This window comes from Lathamus discolor, chromosome 4 (genome assembly GCF_037157495.1).
Source record: "Lathamus discolor isolate bLatDis1 chromosome 4, bLatDis1.hap1, whole genome shotgun sequence".
Taxonomy (NCBI): domain Eukaryota; kingdom Metazoa; phylum Chordata; class Aves; order Psittaciformes; family Psittacidae; genus Lathamus; species Lathamus discolor.
In genome coordinates this window covers 47,902,256-47,921,813 of record NC_088887.1, presented here as the reverse complement: position 1 = coordinate 47,921,813, position 19,558 = coordinate 47,902,256, and the positions used below count along the sequence as shown (strand labels likewise).

Sequence of the window (19,558 nt, the reverse complement as noted above, 5' to 3'; positions counted from 1 at the left end):
CAGTCTCATCACTTTCAGATACCTTTTTCACCTAGGGACAGTTCTTCCTCAGGGAGTGGTCATTGTTTCAGAGCCAGTATCTTTACCAAGGTGCACTTTGCACTTTCTGAAAAGGCAGTTTGAAGGAAGACATAGATTAAGCGCTAACTGCCTTGCCAAAAAGGAAATGTGTTTGTGTGAAGTAAGTTGCACGCATTTGTATAATAACAAGCTGTATTCATACTTCTGCTGACAGTATAAAAAATAGAATAGTTTCCATCTGCCATCAGAAGATACAGATTTATAATATAGATTATGTGGCGGCAATGTACCATTTACATTTCTTGGCTACTGGGATAACACAGCCTGCCATAAACATGAAACCTGATGTGTTTCTATCCACAGGTCAGTTGATTACTTTCTGTCCCAATGTACTCTCGACTGAATTTAGGCTTTATGTTTTCTAAGTTTTCCTTCCTTTCTAGGTTTTCAAAAATAGTCTGTCACAGCTGAACAAGAAAAAATAGCTGTAACAGCCATCTCTTCTAGCACCACTGTGTTGCCTAGTGTCAGTAGAGAAAATGAGACTATAAAATCCACCATTTAAATAGTTTTCGGAGTATAACCAACATGATTAAAATAATCGCATTTTGTTACATTGGTTTTTGTCCTGCTAATTCTTGTTCAAAAATAAATCTGATTTTAGGAGTTTGGTGGATAATGTTCTCCCACATCTATGAGGAGTGCTCAGTAGTATTGAGTTGTATTTTCATTTCCTCAATTGTAAAGTGATAGGTATCCATAGGTATCAGTTCTTCAATTGTAAAGCGGTTTGAATTGAATTGTAAAGTCATTTGAAGCATTTTTTTGTCTATTGAATTTTAAAGGGCAGAGAAAGAAAAATCTCTTTTCTTCAAGTAAGTTTGGCGAAAGACTGGCAGATTCTTGTTGCATGCACTGGTTTTTTTTTGGAAGGGTATTTTTGTTTGGTTTTATTTATTGTTGGTATATCATGTCTGCCACCATCTTATGATTCCCCTCTCCTGGCAACTATGAACATGGAACACTTATTTGTGATGGCTGGGACATCCAGCAATTCATTACTCACAGAAACTGTGCTTCAGAATTGTTGAATTGGGATGTAAGTGCACTTGAAGGAGGTGCCTTCATTCATACTCCATAGCTGCACTCTTCTGGGACACCTTAGCTAGTGTTACTCAGGAAAAAAATACAAAAAAATATGAGAACTTACTGAAAGGCCCCACCTTCTGGAATGTCCGTATGGGAATTTCTGTTAAGAGATGTTAAGAAACAGAAATCTCTTTGATTTTATGGTTTTGTTGTTTTCGGGGTTTTTTTTAATTGTGTAGTCTTTTTGATAACATCTGAGAAAAATTCAGTCCTACTAGATTCTCAGAGTATTTCTTTTTGTTGAATGTACAATCTCTGGCATTTGGCCTGTGTACATATTAAGAAAATACTTGGCTACATTTTATGCATTCCTGGAGAGACAACAGCAGGTTTTAAGTAGAAGCAAAAATGTCAGTTAAAATGCTTACTTGACCTGCTTTACAGCATCTTTTCTTCTCTAGCCCGCTGTCTAGTTTTACTCTGGGAGCCAAGAGTGAGACCTGAGAGCCTGTGGCCCTCAGAGCCTTCCTGCTCTGTTCACAAAGGTCATTTGCAGAATTAGTTGCTCTCTGGAGCTTCTTGTGCTCTCTTTCATCTGTCCTGTGATCTGGGTGATGGGGCAGGCATTGAGGGGGGCAAAACTGGCACAGCTCAGAGCCTGGTGCTCCTGCAGCCACCTTTTACCCTCAGCAGCAACTGTAAGCTAGGGTCTTGCCTTGGGGTAACTCTGGGACTGGGGCAAGTCTCAGCTTAAATGTTAAAACCCCAAATGTGTCTATTGTCTTCTGGTGTTTTGCTCAATTATATTTTCTGCCCATGACAACTATTAAAGGATTTATTTCTTGGAGATTACAGGCAGAGACAGCAGTCTGGGCCTTGTTAGATTGATAGAGATGCCTCTGAAATACATTTTATTTCCCATTTAGTTTCATTTCTTAATTGCATGACATCTTTTAATTAGCAGTTCTGTTGAACAAAGGATACTTGTTTGGAAAAGAGATTTTGCTTTGATGAAACAACAAATTGTCACAAGCAGTGTAGCTGATGTGGGAGCAGACTGAGTATCTCTGTGTAATTCATCAAAACCACCATATAACTATTTACAAATGAATTCTTGACTGAAGGTTTTCAGCACTCATTTGCTTTCCAAACTCGCCTCCTGCTGTGGCTGTCCCTGCAGTGAAGAACGTGTGGAATGCAGGCACTATTTCTAACGTTGTCTTGCAAGCAAATACTATATAACCTGGATTTGCTCCTTTGGTGTGCTGATTTCAGCCAGCTACGTGGGGCTAGTATTTTTGGATTTTTTCTCTCTTTTAAAATGTGAGGTGTTAAGTACCACACTTGGTAAGGGGAAACATAGCTAGCATTTTATTGTAAGTGCAGTGTTTTCTGCTACAGATGTTTTCCTAACTAGAGTCAGATCTGTAACCTCTGCTTATCTCTGCTGGGCTAGTGATGGCTGCCAAACAAGAACATGTTCCCTCTACTCTAAATGTTTTCACAGAAAAGGAATAAGAGAACAGATTTATTGGTGTGCATCAGCATTCCTGTGATACAAATGTGTCCCCACATCACTTTTGTATTTCTTAATATACACGTTTCCTACACGGTTTAAAGTGGTTCTTTTCTCAGAAGGCTCAGTCAGTACAAACTTCTTCTGCACACTTTCATTAGTGCTAGAGGAAGACTGTTGTTCAGCATCACATTTTATCCTGTGTTTCATACCTCTGAAGACAACTCTTAGTTACTTCGTTTAGTTCATCAAGCCTTCATTACTTCGTTCAGATAACACCACCTTTCCTCAAATGTACAGGCTTGGTGGGTTTTATTTGTAAAATGTGTAATTTCTGAATAGCGGTGTTGAGATGTCTTTTTTTTTTTTCATATTTGCCTAATCACAGACCAAATTTTATGTATTTCTGAATTTTCAGTCCACATATCAAATAGAACAGTTCTGTAATTGTGTAGGAAAGAGGATTTGCAGAATTAAAATGACTGTTTCTCCATTGTCATACTCTTCTTAATAAAAACTGGTCCAAATAGTTACCCTAGTACTATTTCCAGCTGGTTTCAGCAATCTTTTTTTCAGCTACATCATATTTTTAGTTTAGTGAGCCAAATGCAGGTGACTTTACTTTCTGGGCAAATGGAACTGGGTACTGAAAAACCTGCCAAGCCTAACATAGATAAGTGTGATTACTGCATTAACTTCAGTATTTTTTAAAGCTTAATTGTATTTGCTAGGAAATATCTGCATCTATTGAGTTAAGCTGTATGCAAGTCTTAAGTTACTGAAGGCAGCCTTTTAAGGGGCTTATGCAGGGGTTTATGTTGTTTGTGTTACTATAAATACAGATTTCTCAACTAACTTACTGGTTCAAAAGTAACAAGGGGAACCTAGAATAGTAGTGTTCTTTTTTGTGCTAAATGTAGGTGACAGTGAATTTAATTCAGTAATTAGTTTTCAGAACCCATTCCTCTCATTTTTCTTGTATTCATAGAATTGTTTAGGTTGGAAAAGACTGTTAAGCTCATCAAATCCAGCCATTAACCTAGCACTGCCAAGCCTACCACTTGTGGACATCAAGTCCACAAGTGTCACATCCGCATGTCTCAAATACCTCCAGGAATGGTAACTGAACCACTTCCCTGGGCAGATCTGTATTGGTCTTGATTTAGTAAAATCCAGCTGTTTCCTTAGGTAATGGGGCTGGATTTTACTCATATTGTAGTGCTGTGCTGTCTTGCATGTTACTGCGTTGTGTTTATTAATCAGACTAAAACAATAAATTAGGAAGATAAGTCTGAAAGACATTTCTTTTAGAATAGCAATAATGGCAGATACCGTCAGCAAAATATGCCATTTCACTGAACAGCATTTGCAGAGTATACAAGAGTTCTAATGCTGTCAGCTTCATTGAGTTAAGAATGCAGAGTCAATTTAATATCTTTAGTTGTAAGGGTTGCAACAACAACTGCAATTTACATTAAATTAAATTTGAAGCATACAGTTTTTTCTTTTGGGACTCAGATCCTCATCTGTTACTGGAGCTGCTGTTTCCTTCTAGTCCTGTTGCCCTCCACAATATATGTGATCACTGAACAGAGCTTACTCTGAACAAAATATGAATGTCTTCCCTCTGATTTGAATGGAGGATTTTTACGCTTCTCAGCCTTTTGGAATTTTTTTATGAAGGGTTTATGTGTTTACAACTATGTAACTTATTTCTCTGCTCAACTGGACAAGGAGATAGTTAAGATTGAATAAACTGGAGAAAATAGTGAGGGCATAAATGGATGAATGGTTATTACATGATAGGAATCTAATGGGGTAACTTATTTCTGTGCTTTAAGATTTTAAAGTTTTCATGTGAATCTCTGAGGGCTGAGTCCAGAGAGTACTTGTGTGCAAACTGGGGTAAATCTCAGCAGCTTTTACGTGTAAATGTTTCTTGGCAGTTTTGTGTAAGTGGAACTTACTTGAATTACTTTTTTTCCTTTTTTTTTTTTTTATTTCTAATTGTAGCTCTTTGTAGGATTGAGGCATGGTTATCAGTCTATTTTCATTCTATTCCAGGTTGTTTAAAAAATAAAATTTTAATCCAAAACCTCTTTTATACCGAAAATTGTTAAGATTTAAATGTTCTGACTACCCCTGCCAACCCCACCGACCTATTTTCATGACTCTGTGTGGGTTCCTTGAGAAATACTCTGTTCCTTGAATACCCTGTTCCTTGAAAAAATGTCCCTCATACCTGCTGTTTCTCATGTGGAAGAGGGGGCAAGTTACCTCCCTTGCAGAGAAGACACTGGAGATGCAGATGTCCTCTGGAAGCGCCTGAGCCATAGGTGGGACTAGAGGAGGGTGGTAGCTCACTGCACTTTCTGGCTCCCCTGTGCCTGCTCCAAGTTGATCTGTGTTGAAAAAGGTGGCAAGTGTTGGAGCCTCCAGCACTCCCACTGGGATCTCCAGAGGTGAGAAGCTCTGATGGATGTGTGGGAGGTAGGTGGGAGGGACTGTGCCTCACTACGGGTGGAGAATGAAGCTAAATGTGAAGGGAGAGGGAACAAAATCATTAATAGTTTACTTTAAGGGTTGGAAGCAGAGGGGGAGAAACAGTCCCCAAATACAAACACACAGGAAAGGAAGGGGTAGAGAAAACTGTAACTAGAAAATGAAATGCTTTAGAGAAAATTGGAGACAGGAAGTTAAAAATATAGATGTTGTGGTCATATGATATTTAAAAAAACAAAACAAACAAAAACCCCCAACCAACCAACAACAACAACAAAAAAAAAAAAAACCCAAAAAACCAAACCAAACCAAAAAAAACCCCAAAACCCAAACCCCCAAAACAAACTAGAAAATAAGTGTATAAAAAATACCTGGTTTGCAGATTTTACGGAAAACATGCTGAACTTCATGGATAGGGCATTAAAAAAGAGATGTAAAACCCCGCCCCAGTGGTGTCTTGCTTGTTTGATTAGAAAGTGACCCATCAAATACATAAGCACACCAGTGCCCTAAAATGAAGTCATACCTGTGAGATCACTGTGCAGAAGCATTAATTGCTTAAGGTCTGGCTGTATCTCTTTCTAATTACTTGGAAAGTACTTGGATAACTTTCCATGCAGTTGAGGTATGAATAATGCTCTGTATGATTAGCACATGAAACACATCTGTAACAAGTGTGTCTGTGACATCAGGTGTGCCATATCATTCACACTGTGCAGCATGTTGCTCTTACTGGTTTCTCTGAAGGATCCCAAAGGCCCAAATTTGTTCCACCCTCGTTTTGGCATCCTCCCCTGCTGTTGTGCCTAGTGAGCTGAAGACCTGCTTCCCATAGGTTTGACTGGATTATGATAATTTTATGTTTTCCCTGGTCTCCCCTTCTTAGATTGTTGTCTGCTAGGGAAGGTGAAGGCAGAGCGGCATGGCCAGATAGCATGACGTGACCTGTTCTCAGAGTGTACAATTACAGCCTGGTGTTTGTTTTAAAATATTAATCTAACTTCAGATAGGAAAAACCTGTTTCTTTTTTTTTTTTTTTATCTAGTGTGATGTCCTGTTAGTGCTATCAGACCTTTGTGATTGCCAAAATAGGGCAGAAAAAATGGTCCTGGAAGCTTTCCATGCAGATAATCTGCCTTAAAGTGTAAACATGCTAAGTAAAGAGCCATGATTTTTGAAGCAAAAGCCTTATCACTGTCATTGTGGGAGTAACTAGTGCATGAAAATGCTCTCATTTACAGGAATACTTGTGATAGGGATGCTGGATATGCTTAAATCTATTCTACTGGTACCTCTATGGCCTTTCTACAGTGCTGTCTCTGAGATCTGCTTTATGTGGCTCACCCTGGTTTGAATGCCAGCGAACTGCTCACTTACAAGGCAACCTGTGCAAGGCTCATTGTGCTCCCTCCAGCTCCCTCTACTTTTGCACAGCCTGTGAAGACTTGTTTTCCAAGAGCAGTGGCATGCAGCTTATCCAGGCTCTGGGGTGTGCACCTGAAATAGGACATTTGGCTCTTTGCTGCTCAGTCACAGTGTACCTTCATTTTAAAACCAGACCTCCCTCCCGTATTAGTGTTGGCTTACAGAGCTAACATGCTGTCTCTAACAGCAAGAGTCTATCTGTTTCAAGGGGCAGTCTCCCAGGGAGGAAGGTATTCTGGAATAACCTAATATTACAAGTCACCTGCTAACACACATAAAAATCTATGAGTATCTGGTAATGTCCTCTTTTAGGGTAATGGCACTAGAGAAGGCTGAAGCATGCAGCATTTGTCATTAATTTTTTTGTTTCATTGCCCTGTGGGGGAAAAAAAGGGAGGTTTTATATAAGTTTTTATGAGTCCTCAAAGTCAAGTAACTTGTGTTTAGCAATTGTGCTCATATAAGTATGATTTCCTTCTAACAACAGGCCAAAGATGTTCTGCAACAGCAGGAATTTTATGAATATTTCATGAGTAGCTTAAGCTAGATTCTGCAGGATTAAAAAGAGGAAACTGGGTCAAATGCACATGGTGCAAGCATCTAACTTCTTTAATGCTAAATTCATTTATGCTGTATTTTGAAAGCTGAAGAAGCAGGTTGGGGGGGGGGTTGTGGTTTATATTTATTTTTCTTCTATTAATTTTTAATAGACCATCTTATGGAAGAATTACTTCTGAAATTTTGTGGGCCAAATCTCAGGAGACTTGTGGAGTTTCACAGTGTGTGCAGCCATTTCAGGAGATGCTTTTCCAGCAAGCCCAGTGGCTTTGTGCATAAAGACTACACTGCTGCTTTCCTGGGTATATTGCTGGTTTTGAAGAATCAGGGAGCAAGGACAGTAAGTGCTGTATCCTCTAGAGCTGAAGTTGTGGTGAATTCTCAATGGATGCAGCACTTGCAGTAAAGCTTTTGAGGTCCTGCAAGAGTAAACCAGCAAATACAAAAATGATGGGGCCCTGGAGGGGACTGTGTATATTCAGAAGGGCCAAGGGGAGCTGCTGGGGCCAGTGCCTGCCCTCAGCACCTCTGACCTCCACAGCATGTGCCACTTCCCAGGGACTCCCATGCTGGTGGCAGCAATGTACTACTCCGTAACTCCATGTTTGGGCTCCTGTGGGCTCGTTAGGAAGCGTGCATGATTTGTGCTGCCCCATGACGTTGGAGCTGTTTGGAGAGCAGAGATGAAACCCTCACAGTGCTAATCACTGGTGGTGGCGGGAGGGTAATGTGCACAAAGGTATTCTCCATGGGGTGTCACAGCACAGCTCCATCAAGGTTTCCTGAAGATGCCATATTGAACAGACCTACTGTCGTGGTTTAAACCAATCCACACAGGTCGTCCACTCACACCCCCCCCCCCCAGACCCTCCCTGCTCCCGGAGGGATGGGGAGGAGAATCAAGAGAATGTAACTCCCACGGGTTGAGATAACAACAGCCCAGTAACTAAGGTATAACACAAATCACTGCTGCTACCACCAGTGATAATATTGATAAGAGAAAATAACAAGAGAATACAATACCACCGCTGAACGAGTTCAACCCCCCCAAAGAGAGAGTGTGCCCTTCCAGGTAACTCACAGTTACCTCCCTGGGCATGACGTGCTGTGGTATGGAATACCTCTTTGGCTAGCATGGGTCAGGTGTCCTGTGTCTGCTTCCTCCCGGCCTCCCCTCATCCCCAGCAGACCATGAGGCTCACAAAGTCCTTGGCCAGAATGAACATTACTTAACAACAGTTAAAAACAATCGGTGTTATCAGCTCTGCCCAGGCTGGAAGTCAAAACACAGAGCTTGCACCAGTTACTAAGAAGGAGCAAAACGGCTCCTGGTAGACCCAGGACACCTACCAATTGGCTATTCTTGTGTGTGGCTGGTGGACATACAGAGTGCTGGTGTTTGAATTGGATGGTGTTTTCAAATATTGTTACTAGCTGGTGTTGCCAGTGCTCAGATAAAGTAAATAATAACCTGAAGTTCAGACCAAAGGAAAGGAAGTTTTCTTACTCCACTGTTCCTTTGTAAAGATCAGTTGCACAGCAGAGGTTGAAAAGTAGTGATGACATTGTGCTGCTATGGCAGTGGTCTTAAAACAGAGCTAATTAAATGCGAGACAAAGGATCCTAATGACCATGTTTTTTCAAATCTCTTACACCTGTAGGTGTGTTAGTGGCTCCCTTGCTTAAGCTAAGTTGGGTTTTAATTGTCTTTGGCATTGCATACATTAATAATAGGCTTCGTTTTGCTCGGAAGATGATCAGTGATTTTAGGCCTCGTTATTATTTAGCAGACGAATATACAGAAAGCATTAAGAAAACTGATACGTTGTAAGTCTCTTTGGAGCTGTATATATTCAATCTGACTTATCACTGTTTTCACCCACACATTTTTACTCTGTCACTGCTGTCCTTCCTTAATGGTTAATATGTTTTGTCTTCATATTTTCAACTATGTAAACATTTTTAGACTTGGTGTGTAAAATATGTAAATGGTTAAGCCATTTACAAGGTTCATAATGGTCTTTGTGGCTTTTTAAAATATGCATAAAAATAAAAAGTGTATAAATGTAATTACTGGCTTCAAATTATTGTGGTAAACGGCATTTCTAGGTTTAATATTGTTGGGGTTTTTTTGCTATGCAAATAATCACCTAAGTGCAGAGCCCTCAGTGTGACAGGAACCTGGGGAGGGTAACCCATCTAAGGACTCCTGGTTGCTGTCTTTGTGCTAGCTTCCTGTCTTCCGATGCCTTTGGAAGCCATCATGTGTCCTGCAGTATTTTCCCCGTGGTGGGTTTTAGGTGTTTTACAGAAACTCAGAGATACTGTGGCTGGACCTACATGATTATTGCCCTCCCTTGTGCTGGCTCAAATTAAAAGCGGACATTGCGTTACGTTAGAGGGGCCTGAACTAACCATGAGGATGTCTTCCTCTCCTTACTTCTCCTTCCTTTAAAATAGCTCCAGTAAGTGATAAGATGCAAATACAAAGCATCAAGCCAAAGAAATGGATTTCTTTTTGCTTCATTTAAGCTTTTATCCTGTTAATTCCGTGGTAGATGTTTTCTTTTTAAGCCTGCACTCTGTTACATAGTGTATTTTATCTGGAGTGAATGCTGAAGCATCACTTTAAAAAAAAAACCTGTTAATGGCAAAGAGCAAAGTCCCAAGGACAAGTAGATGACGTTTCTGTTTGGTTTTTCTTAACTAGAATTGGATTGCTTTAGTGACAGCTTTTGTGGCTTACTGCCTTCCATCTCTGCTGTTTTATCATAACATTGTGGGTTTTTACAGCAAATAAGTCACTACTCATTCGGCTACTCAGGAAGTTATTTCAAACAAGGTTTTGTTCAATAAAGTTTGGTTTCTGTTATTAAAATATTGAATATGGCCTCTTCACTAGTAATTAACATGGAAATTAATTCTGGTTTTATTTAGAATTAATGTGGGTTTTATTTTTTTTTCTTCTTGTCTCACTGTTCAGCTGTGAGGTCTGGCTGGCTGCCCCCACCACCGCCTGCACTGCCCCCTCGACCTTCTGCGTCTCAGGTATGGACAAAGGATAAATAATACTTTGTGTGTTATTCACTTACTTATGTTACTGTTGCAGTGGTTAGCACCAGTTGAGTTGGGTATGGCAGTTATTCTTGCTTCCAAGTTAATGCGCATCTGCAGTCTGCTCTGCAGTTTCATATGTGTCCTTCATCAGTCTTTCTAGCCTGGTGTGTTACTGTGTCAAATTACACACTAATTGCATCTCTTTGTAGTGGAGCTGACATGCACCCACTACACAAAACTTTAAATTAAAGGGCGCTAATGCTAGCCTTCTGAGAGTTTTATGCCCGAAAGGCATGGGCTTGATACCTGCTATTTGCTTCTCAAGCTTCAGCTGCTCGGAGGACATCTGCTATGGGAGCTGCAGCATATAACAGCTTATTTCACTCATGGGTTTAAAAAGTAATGCTGAAAGGAAGTGTATGTAATGTCAGTGATGTTACAAAATTTCATACCATTAGTGGTGTGCTTTTGGTTTGCTTTTGGATGAGTTTTTGTTTGTTTGCTTTTAGAACATGACACAACCACATCACAATGCAAATTGACTAAATCACGTGTATTTGAATCCCAATTCTTCTTCAGGCTTTAGGTAATGATGGAGGATCGATGTCTTGTTCTTTTTATGTTCTTGGCTCTCTTAAGTCTTAGGCAGAAGTATGCTTCATGTATTACTCCTTTAGGTGAAGTATAATAATAGAAAACAAGGCCATAGCGGAACTAACTGCCTATTACGTATAAAAACCATCCATGGGCCAGAAACATTTGTCACTTGCTTTTTGGATCTGCTCTTAAGAGTCTGCTGTTGAACTCCTATGGCACAGTGCTTACAATAGAGATGATAAAAGGCTCGTTGTCATCCTGAGCTCCACCAGCAGCTAGTTGCTCTTTTGTTCTCCACAACCTTTTTTAGTATCTGGGTGCAGCTAGTTTCTACCTTGAGGACTATAGAGCGTTCCGTTTTGAGCTTGCATGCTTCCCCCAAGTTGGTATGGCATTAGCCATACTGCTAATACCACATGCTGCTTGTTTCACCTATCACATTCCTGCTTTCTCTAACACTTTATAGAGAACAGAGTTTCCCTTTGGCTTCTCCTGATCCCACAACAGGCTCACTGCCTCCCTGCCTTGTGCCTGCAGCAGCTATTGCTGCAACCCACACTGGCCCTCCTGCCACTGCTTGGACTTGCCACAGCACACCAACTCTGTGCTGTGCAAGCCCTCTTGCTGCTATTGTGAAAAGCAGTGAATATAACAAATCCTGTTCTTGGGGGAGGAAAACCACTGTTTTCAAGCAAGGTTCTGCTATTTGTTAGTTTTCTTGTTCTAAGGTAGATTTGCGTTTCCTTAGCAGAGCAGTGAAGAGAGATGTTAGTTTATTTATGCATGTCCAGCAGCTTTCTTGCCAGAAAATACTGAACCAACTGGTCATCCTACGCTGGGCCATGCAGATTATAGGCCCTTTTTAAACTGATAAACACAAGAAGATTCTTATGTGAAATTCTTGATCCATTCCCCTCCAATATAACTATCTGGTTTCTGAAAGAAAAGAAAAAAAGAGTGGCTTCTGTGCCTACTCAGTAATGAATATATAGCTGATGCTTTGCTTACATGCATCACTTACATTTATTCATTTCTGATGCTTTTTAAAGATATCAAATATCTCATAAAAATATTCTTGTTCTGACATCTAGCAAAAATGTACATAAAACTGGTTCTTGAAAGCATAATAAACCATGCTGGTCACATTGCTTATTTTATCTCCAAGCGTGCCTTTCTGTGATAGAGGTAACAGGCAGTAAGGAAGTATGTGTGATGGGGTCATAATTCAGCTGAGCTGACCCTTACGAATAGGATGTAAGCATATGGATTACATTAGTCCAGTGGGGCCCTAGATTTAAAGAGCATGAAGAAGTTGGAGGGAGGAATCTGCTTTCAAATCTGAGGCAGGATCAAGAACTGAAGAAAAGTCATGATGCTGAAATTGCACCTTCAGCTTTTCCTGTTTCAGAGTTTACCAAATTCTTCTTAAATTTCTGGTTTAACTTATTTTTCAGCAATGCTATTGAAAATCCTATTTTATTGCCATATCATTTCGCTATATGCCTGCAGTTAAGCACTGTGAATGACAAATCTGGCTTGTAAATGAAGCGAATCCCACATACATTTCAGGTGGCTGTGCACCATACAAGTGTGCTCATGGTGTGATTATTTTGGCTCAGCTTTGGAAATCAATTGATGGAGGAGGAGGAGAGGGAAATAATTTCTTCTGGGGACTGCAGTTTTCTATGGATGGCTGGGTAGCAGCTTGAACCAGTTGGCTCTTCAGAGTGAGATTAAAGGCCTCGTGGGATGTAAAGGCCAAAGTGTGTAAAAGAGAGGTACCAAGGCATAGGTATTACATTTCAGTGGAGCAGAAGTCCTTCTGTGAGCTTAATCAATAGCAACATAGAAATGGCATCTTGACTTTGGTCCTGGGTTGCTGTTGGTTTTAGGGGAATTTGCTTCAACCTTTAGGAAAACATTATTTTTCCTGTCAGAACCTCCAAGATAATCAAGCTTGGTAAGACTGAAACACTGCTTATTCAGAGTGTGCCAAATGTCTCTAGTCACATCACAAACTGCTTAAATTATGCCTGTGTCCAAGTCTGCCTCCATAGCGCAGTCAGCTGAATGAGGGTGGAGGACTGTATCACTGCGTGAGCATAGTACAAGGTAAATCTTGGAGCTAATACGGCTGCGCCCTTGACTCCAGAGCTCAGTGGGTGCCCAGGCTTACTATGGGAGGCTCAGATCTTGGGATCCTGTGAGGACATGGCTGGTTTATGGGGAAATAGCAGTGGGGCTGGCTTCTCTGTGCTGAGTTGCTGGGTGGTCAGCCTGTGCCGTTCCACACCTCTGGTGGGTAGACACCTTTACAGATGTGGCTGCATCTGTTCTTACCTCTACGATGGGTTTTAGAATTGGTGGATTAACTTTGCCTTTTCTTTTCCTCTTCTTGGTGGCCTCTAAAAGGCTATGGTAGCTCCATCTCCTTGGGATTTTTCTCCATTGCTAAAGTCAACATTTTGTCAACTTTGTATCAGTCCACAAACTTTACCCAGGTTTTCCTCAGAGCTTTCACCAGACATTTCTCTGATGCAGTGGTGCTTTCGTCTGAGGTTGTTATGGTGATTGTAAATAAATTGAATACATAAAGAGGGGCAAAAGACAATTTTCTATAATGTGGATACTCCATTATCTCCAATTTATGATCTTTTAACCCCAGTTCGAGCTCATATGATGTTTCCAGTAAGATATTGTGAAATGCAGTATGTAATGCTTTATTAGTATTGTCAGTTCATGTTGCTTTCCTATTAAGAAAAGTAAGTAATTTGAGATTTGCCTAAATCCTATAAAGGGCACTTGTATAGAAACAGGTTTATACAAAGACTATAGTTTCATTTGGGATAATACATCATCTTGAAGCATTTTATTGCTGTGTATATGCCTGTGTAAATTCATTGACACCTTCTGTAATCCCTTGTAGCACATCTCACACTTAGCAAGTCTGCAGTAGCTGCCTGGATTTAAGGATAATTTTCTCTTCATTGGTTTCCCTATTTCTTTGGACCACAAATATTTAACATGCTGCAAACTGTTGTACAGACTTTGGGCAGTGGCAATGGTTTAACTCTCTCACTTCCCATGACGTGCTATAGTTATGGCTTTTCCACTCTTTTTTTTTAATTCTGGGGGCTTTTAAAAAGCTTTTAGGGGGTTTTGCATCATCCACTGACCCTGAGTGATGCTATACAGAACAGATAACCTGTAGCTTGTTGGAATATCTACGTTTTTTTTTCTCTGGGCTTGTAGAGGACTGAATTCACGGGCTCAGGTAATTTTTCCTTATCCCATGTTCCTAACTTAATAGTAAGCTGAAATCATCAAGGAGAAATGGCATAAAGATGGCCCCCAAACTTTTTGTGCAGATCCAGGGCTGTACATAGAATATATGTGTAACTTGGAGGCAGTAAGAATCACAAAAGGAAGGCAATAGCTCTGTAGCTGACTGGCAGTGACACAGATTCCAGGTAGGAAATAAATTTGGGTGCTCATGAGTAACATTCCACTGGAATCAAATGTGTACACACATCTCATTTAAGCCTCTGTTATTTTTTTAAATGGAAAACAAAGTAATACTTCATTACTGTCGGCTTTTAGGCCCACAGGAGTTGTTTACCACAGCTGCTTACTGTGTTAGATTTAGTGACATATTTATGTTACAGGAATTATGGATGGACACTGAAGAGCAACTATGACTTTAGGATTTTATCCAACATCAGCTCACTATCTGCAACATTGCCCAATCAGATCAACATTCCTTTATTTCACTACCTTCCTGTGCAGTAATGAAGGCGTATCTTCAGACCTGCCTGTGCTGTATAAGGGCATTTGAAAACAGTGCGACTGGAAAAAGCCCTGTGTACCTTGGCTGAAAAAACTAATGTTCCTAGTCTCTTTTCCCAGACTCTAAATTTTAAGCCTGTTGATTTTGTACATTCACTCTGGCTTGTTCTGGACTTTTATTTCTGGAGACTTTGGGACCTGGTTTTCCCACTGGTTCTATGCTGGCAGTTTTGACAGGCACTGAAAAAATTATGGGTGAAGGCAAAGTGTTCAAGTGGAGTGAAGTAGGTAGGCAGCTGTTAACATTATCAAATTGAGGTATCCTGAGTGCAGTGCAGCTCTGAAGATTAAAATCTCACCGTGTTACATGAGCTCAGAATTAGGCTGTCAGTTTAGTGGTGATCGTTACCATTACATGCTATGGATTTGGTGAAGTCATCATGGAAACCAAGTGCTGTGAGGGATGATGGGTGGGTCACCCTGCCCAGTCGCAGGCACCTGGTGTTTTTGGAAAACAAAGATATTATTCTTTTTAGCATATTGAATGTTCTGCTCTCCAAATGTTACTTGATACTTCAAAATTCCGTGAAGCTTTTTGGCCATTCATCATCCAGAATTGCAAGTGGAAACTGGGACCCAGTTCAAAAAGTTGTCTTCACTAACATGGCTCCAAGTTCTGCTGAATCCACTGAGAGCTGCAAGTGTGGGGTATGCTCAGCCTGGGTCTGTCATTTTTGATTACACATGCCCATGCTGATCTGCAGCACTGAGGCTGAGAGGTGGGGAAGGGCTCCTGTCTGTTCTGCTGGGACCTCATGGCCTCCTGAGAGGCCATCTGTAGGGTCTGTGCTGGGATCTGGTCTGGCTGTTTCCCCACCACCAATGCCTGTGTAAAGCTGAGATACGTGGAGGATGAGGTAGGGCTTGCTTGTATCTGTTATCACAGAATTATAGGTTTGGATTGGAAGGGACCTTAGAGATCATCCAGTTCCAACCCCTGTGCCATGGGCAGGGACACCTCCTACTAGACCAGGTTGCTCGAAGCCACATCCAGCCTGGCCTTGGACACTGCCAGGGATGAGGCCAGCCACAGCTTCTCTGGGCAACCCGTGGCAGGGCCTCACCACCCTCATAGTGAAGAATTTCTTCCTCATATCTAATCTACATCTCCCCTCTTTCAGTTTAACGCCATTCCCCCTTGTCCTATCAGTACATGCTCTTGTGAAAAGTCCCTCTCCAGATTTCTTGTAGGCCCCTTTAGATACTGGAAGGCTGCACTGAGGTCTCCCCAGAACCTTCTGTTCTCCAGGCTGAACAAGCCCAGCTCTCTCAGTTATGAGGTTGTTTGGAGAAAATATTCATCCAGCTGAGGTACTGTCTTACTCTGTAAAATTATGTGAGGAATTTCAGGTACTGGCAGGACACCTGGAGTTTTACAGGAAGCAACTTTTTTTGTAATAGAAATAGAAATTCCAAAACAAAAAAATGTATGAAGAATTTGCTTTTGGCAGCATGCTATTTGTATACTTGGTGGTATTGTACTGGACAACCATTTTATATAAAACCAAATGAATGCTTTCTTATCTTGCATTTACAACCACTGTGCAAGAAGAGGGAGAGTTTTTTGATCATCTCCATGGTCTTGGCTGCAGAATAACATATGTAGTATAATCAATGCAGCAAGTACTGAAGAAGCCTGTAACTGTAATAGAACTGAAAGTCTTCTATAACATGAAAGATTTTGCCATCTGCCACTTTAATATAGTACAAGTGGATTATCTTCCTCTCATGAAAATTATATATTAAATCTACACCAGCCAGACAATATAAATTACAGTTTAAGAAGTGGTGGAAAGTAGCACAGTTAAAATCAAATTTGGGGAGTAGTTGATGGATGCCATAAAATCCTTTCTGAAGAGGTTTCTGGGAGAGTAGAGGAAGGGCGACTACCTTAATTAAAATGTGTTTTAACAATTTTTGAATTTGGCTTCACATTTATTGTAACAACAACAAAAAAGCTAAGAATCCAATGCCTGTATCTCAAGTGGAATAAACATACCCCTTTCTAGCTTACGTTAATCTGGTTTTGTGGAAGCAGAGTATTAGAACAGATTGTTAATGCTTCCATCTGGGTCCTGTTCTTTCCCTTCAAATGGGCTGTACTTTGCAGCAATTTGTTTGTATTTACTGCTTCTTTCCTCAATGTTATCACCAGCCCTCAGATAGCTTGGGGAAAGAAAAAGCTTGTCAAAACTTCAGGGCTCCACAGTGCTGAGAAAGCAGGCAGCACACTAAGACCCTGGCAGCTTGTTGCATTTGCATCCGTATGGGTTTTCTTTCCATCTTGCCATTTTCAGTTTCTGAAACAAGCAATAAAAAGAATTGATGATTCAGTGTGGGATGCACAAGACTCACAGAAACTGGAATTGAGACATCTTGACTTCTTAGGAATTGTCATTTAGTGCAAAAATATGAATGTTTAGAAAGGAGCAAAATACCTCATAAATGAACTTGCATAGAGATGATAGAAGATTGCAGTGGGCACATACTGAGCATTAATCATATTTAGTATCCTCCTTTTTCTTGCAGATAAGCTGTTCTCAATACTTTTTTTTCAGAGCTAAGCAGTGGTATTGTATAGGTAATGATTATAGGCTATTCCAATGAATGCACTGAAATAATTTCATTTCTGTGAGTAGTACCATTGACTACAATGGGACTATTTCCATGTGTAAAGTTGGCCTGGAGCATAAGTGTGGGCGAGATTGAATTGGGGGGAAGATTGAATGTATACTTCACCTCTTGAGAAAAGGCTCTTGGGTAACAAAAATATGAAAGCTCCATGTAGCTTCTGTTCTTGAAGATCACTGACAGATTGTCTTGAAAAGTGTATGTGAAATCTACGTATAATCCAGCATTGCAAAGTAGAAGAACTGGAAATATAAGTGGAGAACCAGTTGTTAAGGTAATGTGCTTACAGTTATGAAGATCTTTCATCTGAGGCTTTCAAAGCATGTAGTGCTTAAGTGAGAATTATGTATTCTTTTAAAAAGGTACTCTTAAGTATCGTCACATGGAGCAGTGAGGGGATTATGAATACCTGGTCAAAGGTCATGTGATGAAAGAATGAGCATTTGTGATTTCCTCATGCTCTCCTTAACGATGAGGAGTTATCTCTCATAATGCTTACTGTTGGCTGTAGGTCACAGGTTGGTGTCTGGCCATAGCAGATGTACAGAATCTTTGTTGGCTAGTTTTTTCTTCTGCCTGGAAGAATGAGGAAGGTATGGCTATTCTTAGAAAATACAAGACTGCAGTGGGGAAAAAGGAGGTACTGCCTGTTAATAACTGGACTTACATCTTTGCTAAGAGAAGATCTTCAGAGGTTTGGGATAGGACACTGTCTTGCTCTTTTCTGTGATCCCTTACTTTTCTAAAATCAAGACACTCTTAGTCCTGGTCTGCAGATCCTTTTTTGCCCTGCTGACGGCGCACATGAGCAGGATATTCTTTGTCCATCTTGCAAACCTTGGATATGGATCCAGCTGTACCCGCCAGCACAGCAGCACTTCTATACCAGTAGTTTGCTCAGTTCTCTGAATATGAGTGAGAAACTTCCATTGAAGCACTTTTGCACTACTAACTGAATTTTCTTCCCGAAGACCATATTGCATACTGTATAACCTTTCAGTTTTATAAACCAGTGGTGAAGATTTTTAAACTCTAATATAATGGTGAGAAGCATCAAAGATGTGGGGAAAATTGTAAGACATTGCTGTGATAGAAGGAGACAGTTCATTGCTGAGTTTCTGAATGAGAAACGAGTTGCCCAGATATTATACTAAGCATGGTATAAAACCAGTGCAAAACTGAAGGGAACCCAACTCAGCTGCTCCTGATGGATTACCTTTTCTTTACACTGTACTGTAGGAGATCAGACTGGAGTATCCTTTAGCCAGTCTCACTGTATCCATGACTGGAAGACTACAGGGGCTTGTTTTCATCCCACAGTGAAGGAAAGGCAATCTGTCAAATCTATCAAAATTAAAAGCAGGAGCTATTTTTCCTTGAAAAATCTGTGTGGGGCCAATGTGGGGAGACATCAACTTGAAAATGTATTTGTAAAGCTTCTGAGGCCTTAGCTGGAGGACTTGTTGGGTTAGCTAGATGAGCAAACCTTTTTTGCATTTATGTATGTTGCAGTCAAAAGATTTTTGCCTGGTTTAATGCCTGCCCATCTTCAGGCACGTCACACTGAAGAATGGAGCTTTTTCATAGAGGAGAACTTGTAGCTCTGATGGCAGATCATTAATATGTAGACCTGGCCTCTGCATGACAGGGAAAGGAGACTCCAAAGAGCAGAGTCTTAACTGTGTCCAGCCCAGCTGTCTGCCCACCTTGCCGACCAGGCTGAGTCTGCAGACTCTGAATAATGCAGTGGAGTTTTTGTACTCTCCTCTAAGCAGGGAGCTCAGAAATGGCCTGTGGCACATACCACTAGGTGGCACTTCAGGGACGTGGCAGTCGCTTGGTTTTATTCGTTATGCATGAGCTGCATCACCCGAACGAGTTGTTTTGGGGGTTTATTTTCCTTTTTTTTTTTTTCCCTAATGTAACTACTTATTTATTTCTGCCACCTGCCTGGTCCAGCCATCCCCTGCCCGGCTGGCTGATGAGCTTTGCCATCCTCATGTCCTGGCAGTGCATACTGCAGCCTTGCAGCACAGTGGCTGCCACAGCTGTTAGGCTGACAGCCACATCACAGCACTTAGCTAGTGAAGACATGTCCTGCATCAGTAGGAACAGTGATGTCAAGCTGTTGGAAATTTTGAAATCTTGCCCTTTTTGGCATCAGCACTCTGATTTGTATTTTCTTCCGCATAAAGTTTATGTGTCCCTCCCCGCCCTTTTCAATTCCCTTCAGTTTAAAACAGTATTCTTCTGCAATGAGACCATAAAACAAAAAAAGGGAGGGGGGAAGAATGTGGATGTTCCTGCAAAAGTTTG

General features: G+C 40.8%; 1 protein-coding gene across 2 annotated transcripts in view; it reads left to right on the top strand.

The window, feature by feature from the left end:
• The window catches only part of REPS2 (RALBP1 associated Eps domain containing 2), a 98,194-nt gene that overhangs the window by 68,043 nt on the left and 10,593 nt on the right, over nt 1–19,558 (top strand). For both annotated transcript variants that reach the window (XM_065677383.1, XM_065677382.1), the window contains exon 14: nt 10,095–10,159. In XM_065677383.1, the coding sequence (XP_065533455.1) occupies nt 10,095–10,159 (65 nt within the window). The remainder of the gene's footprint in view (nt 1–10,094; nt 10,160–19,558) is intronic.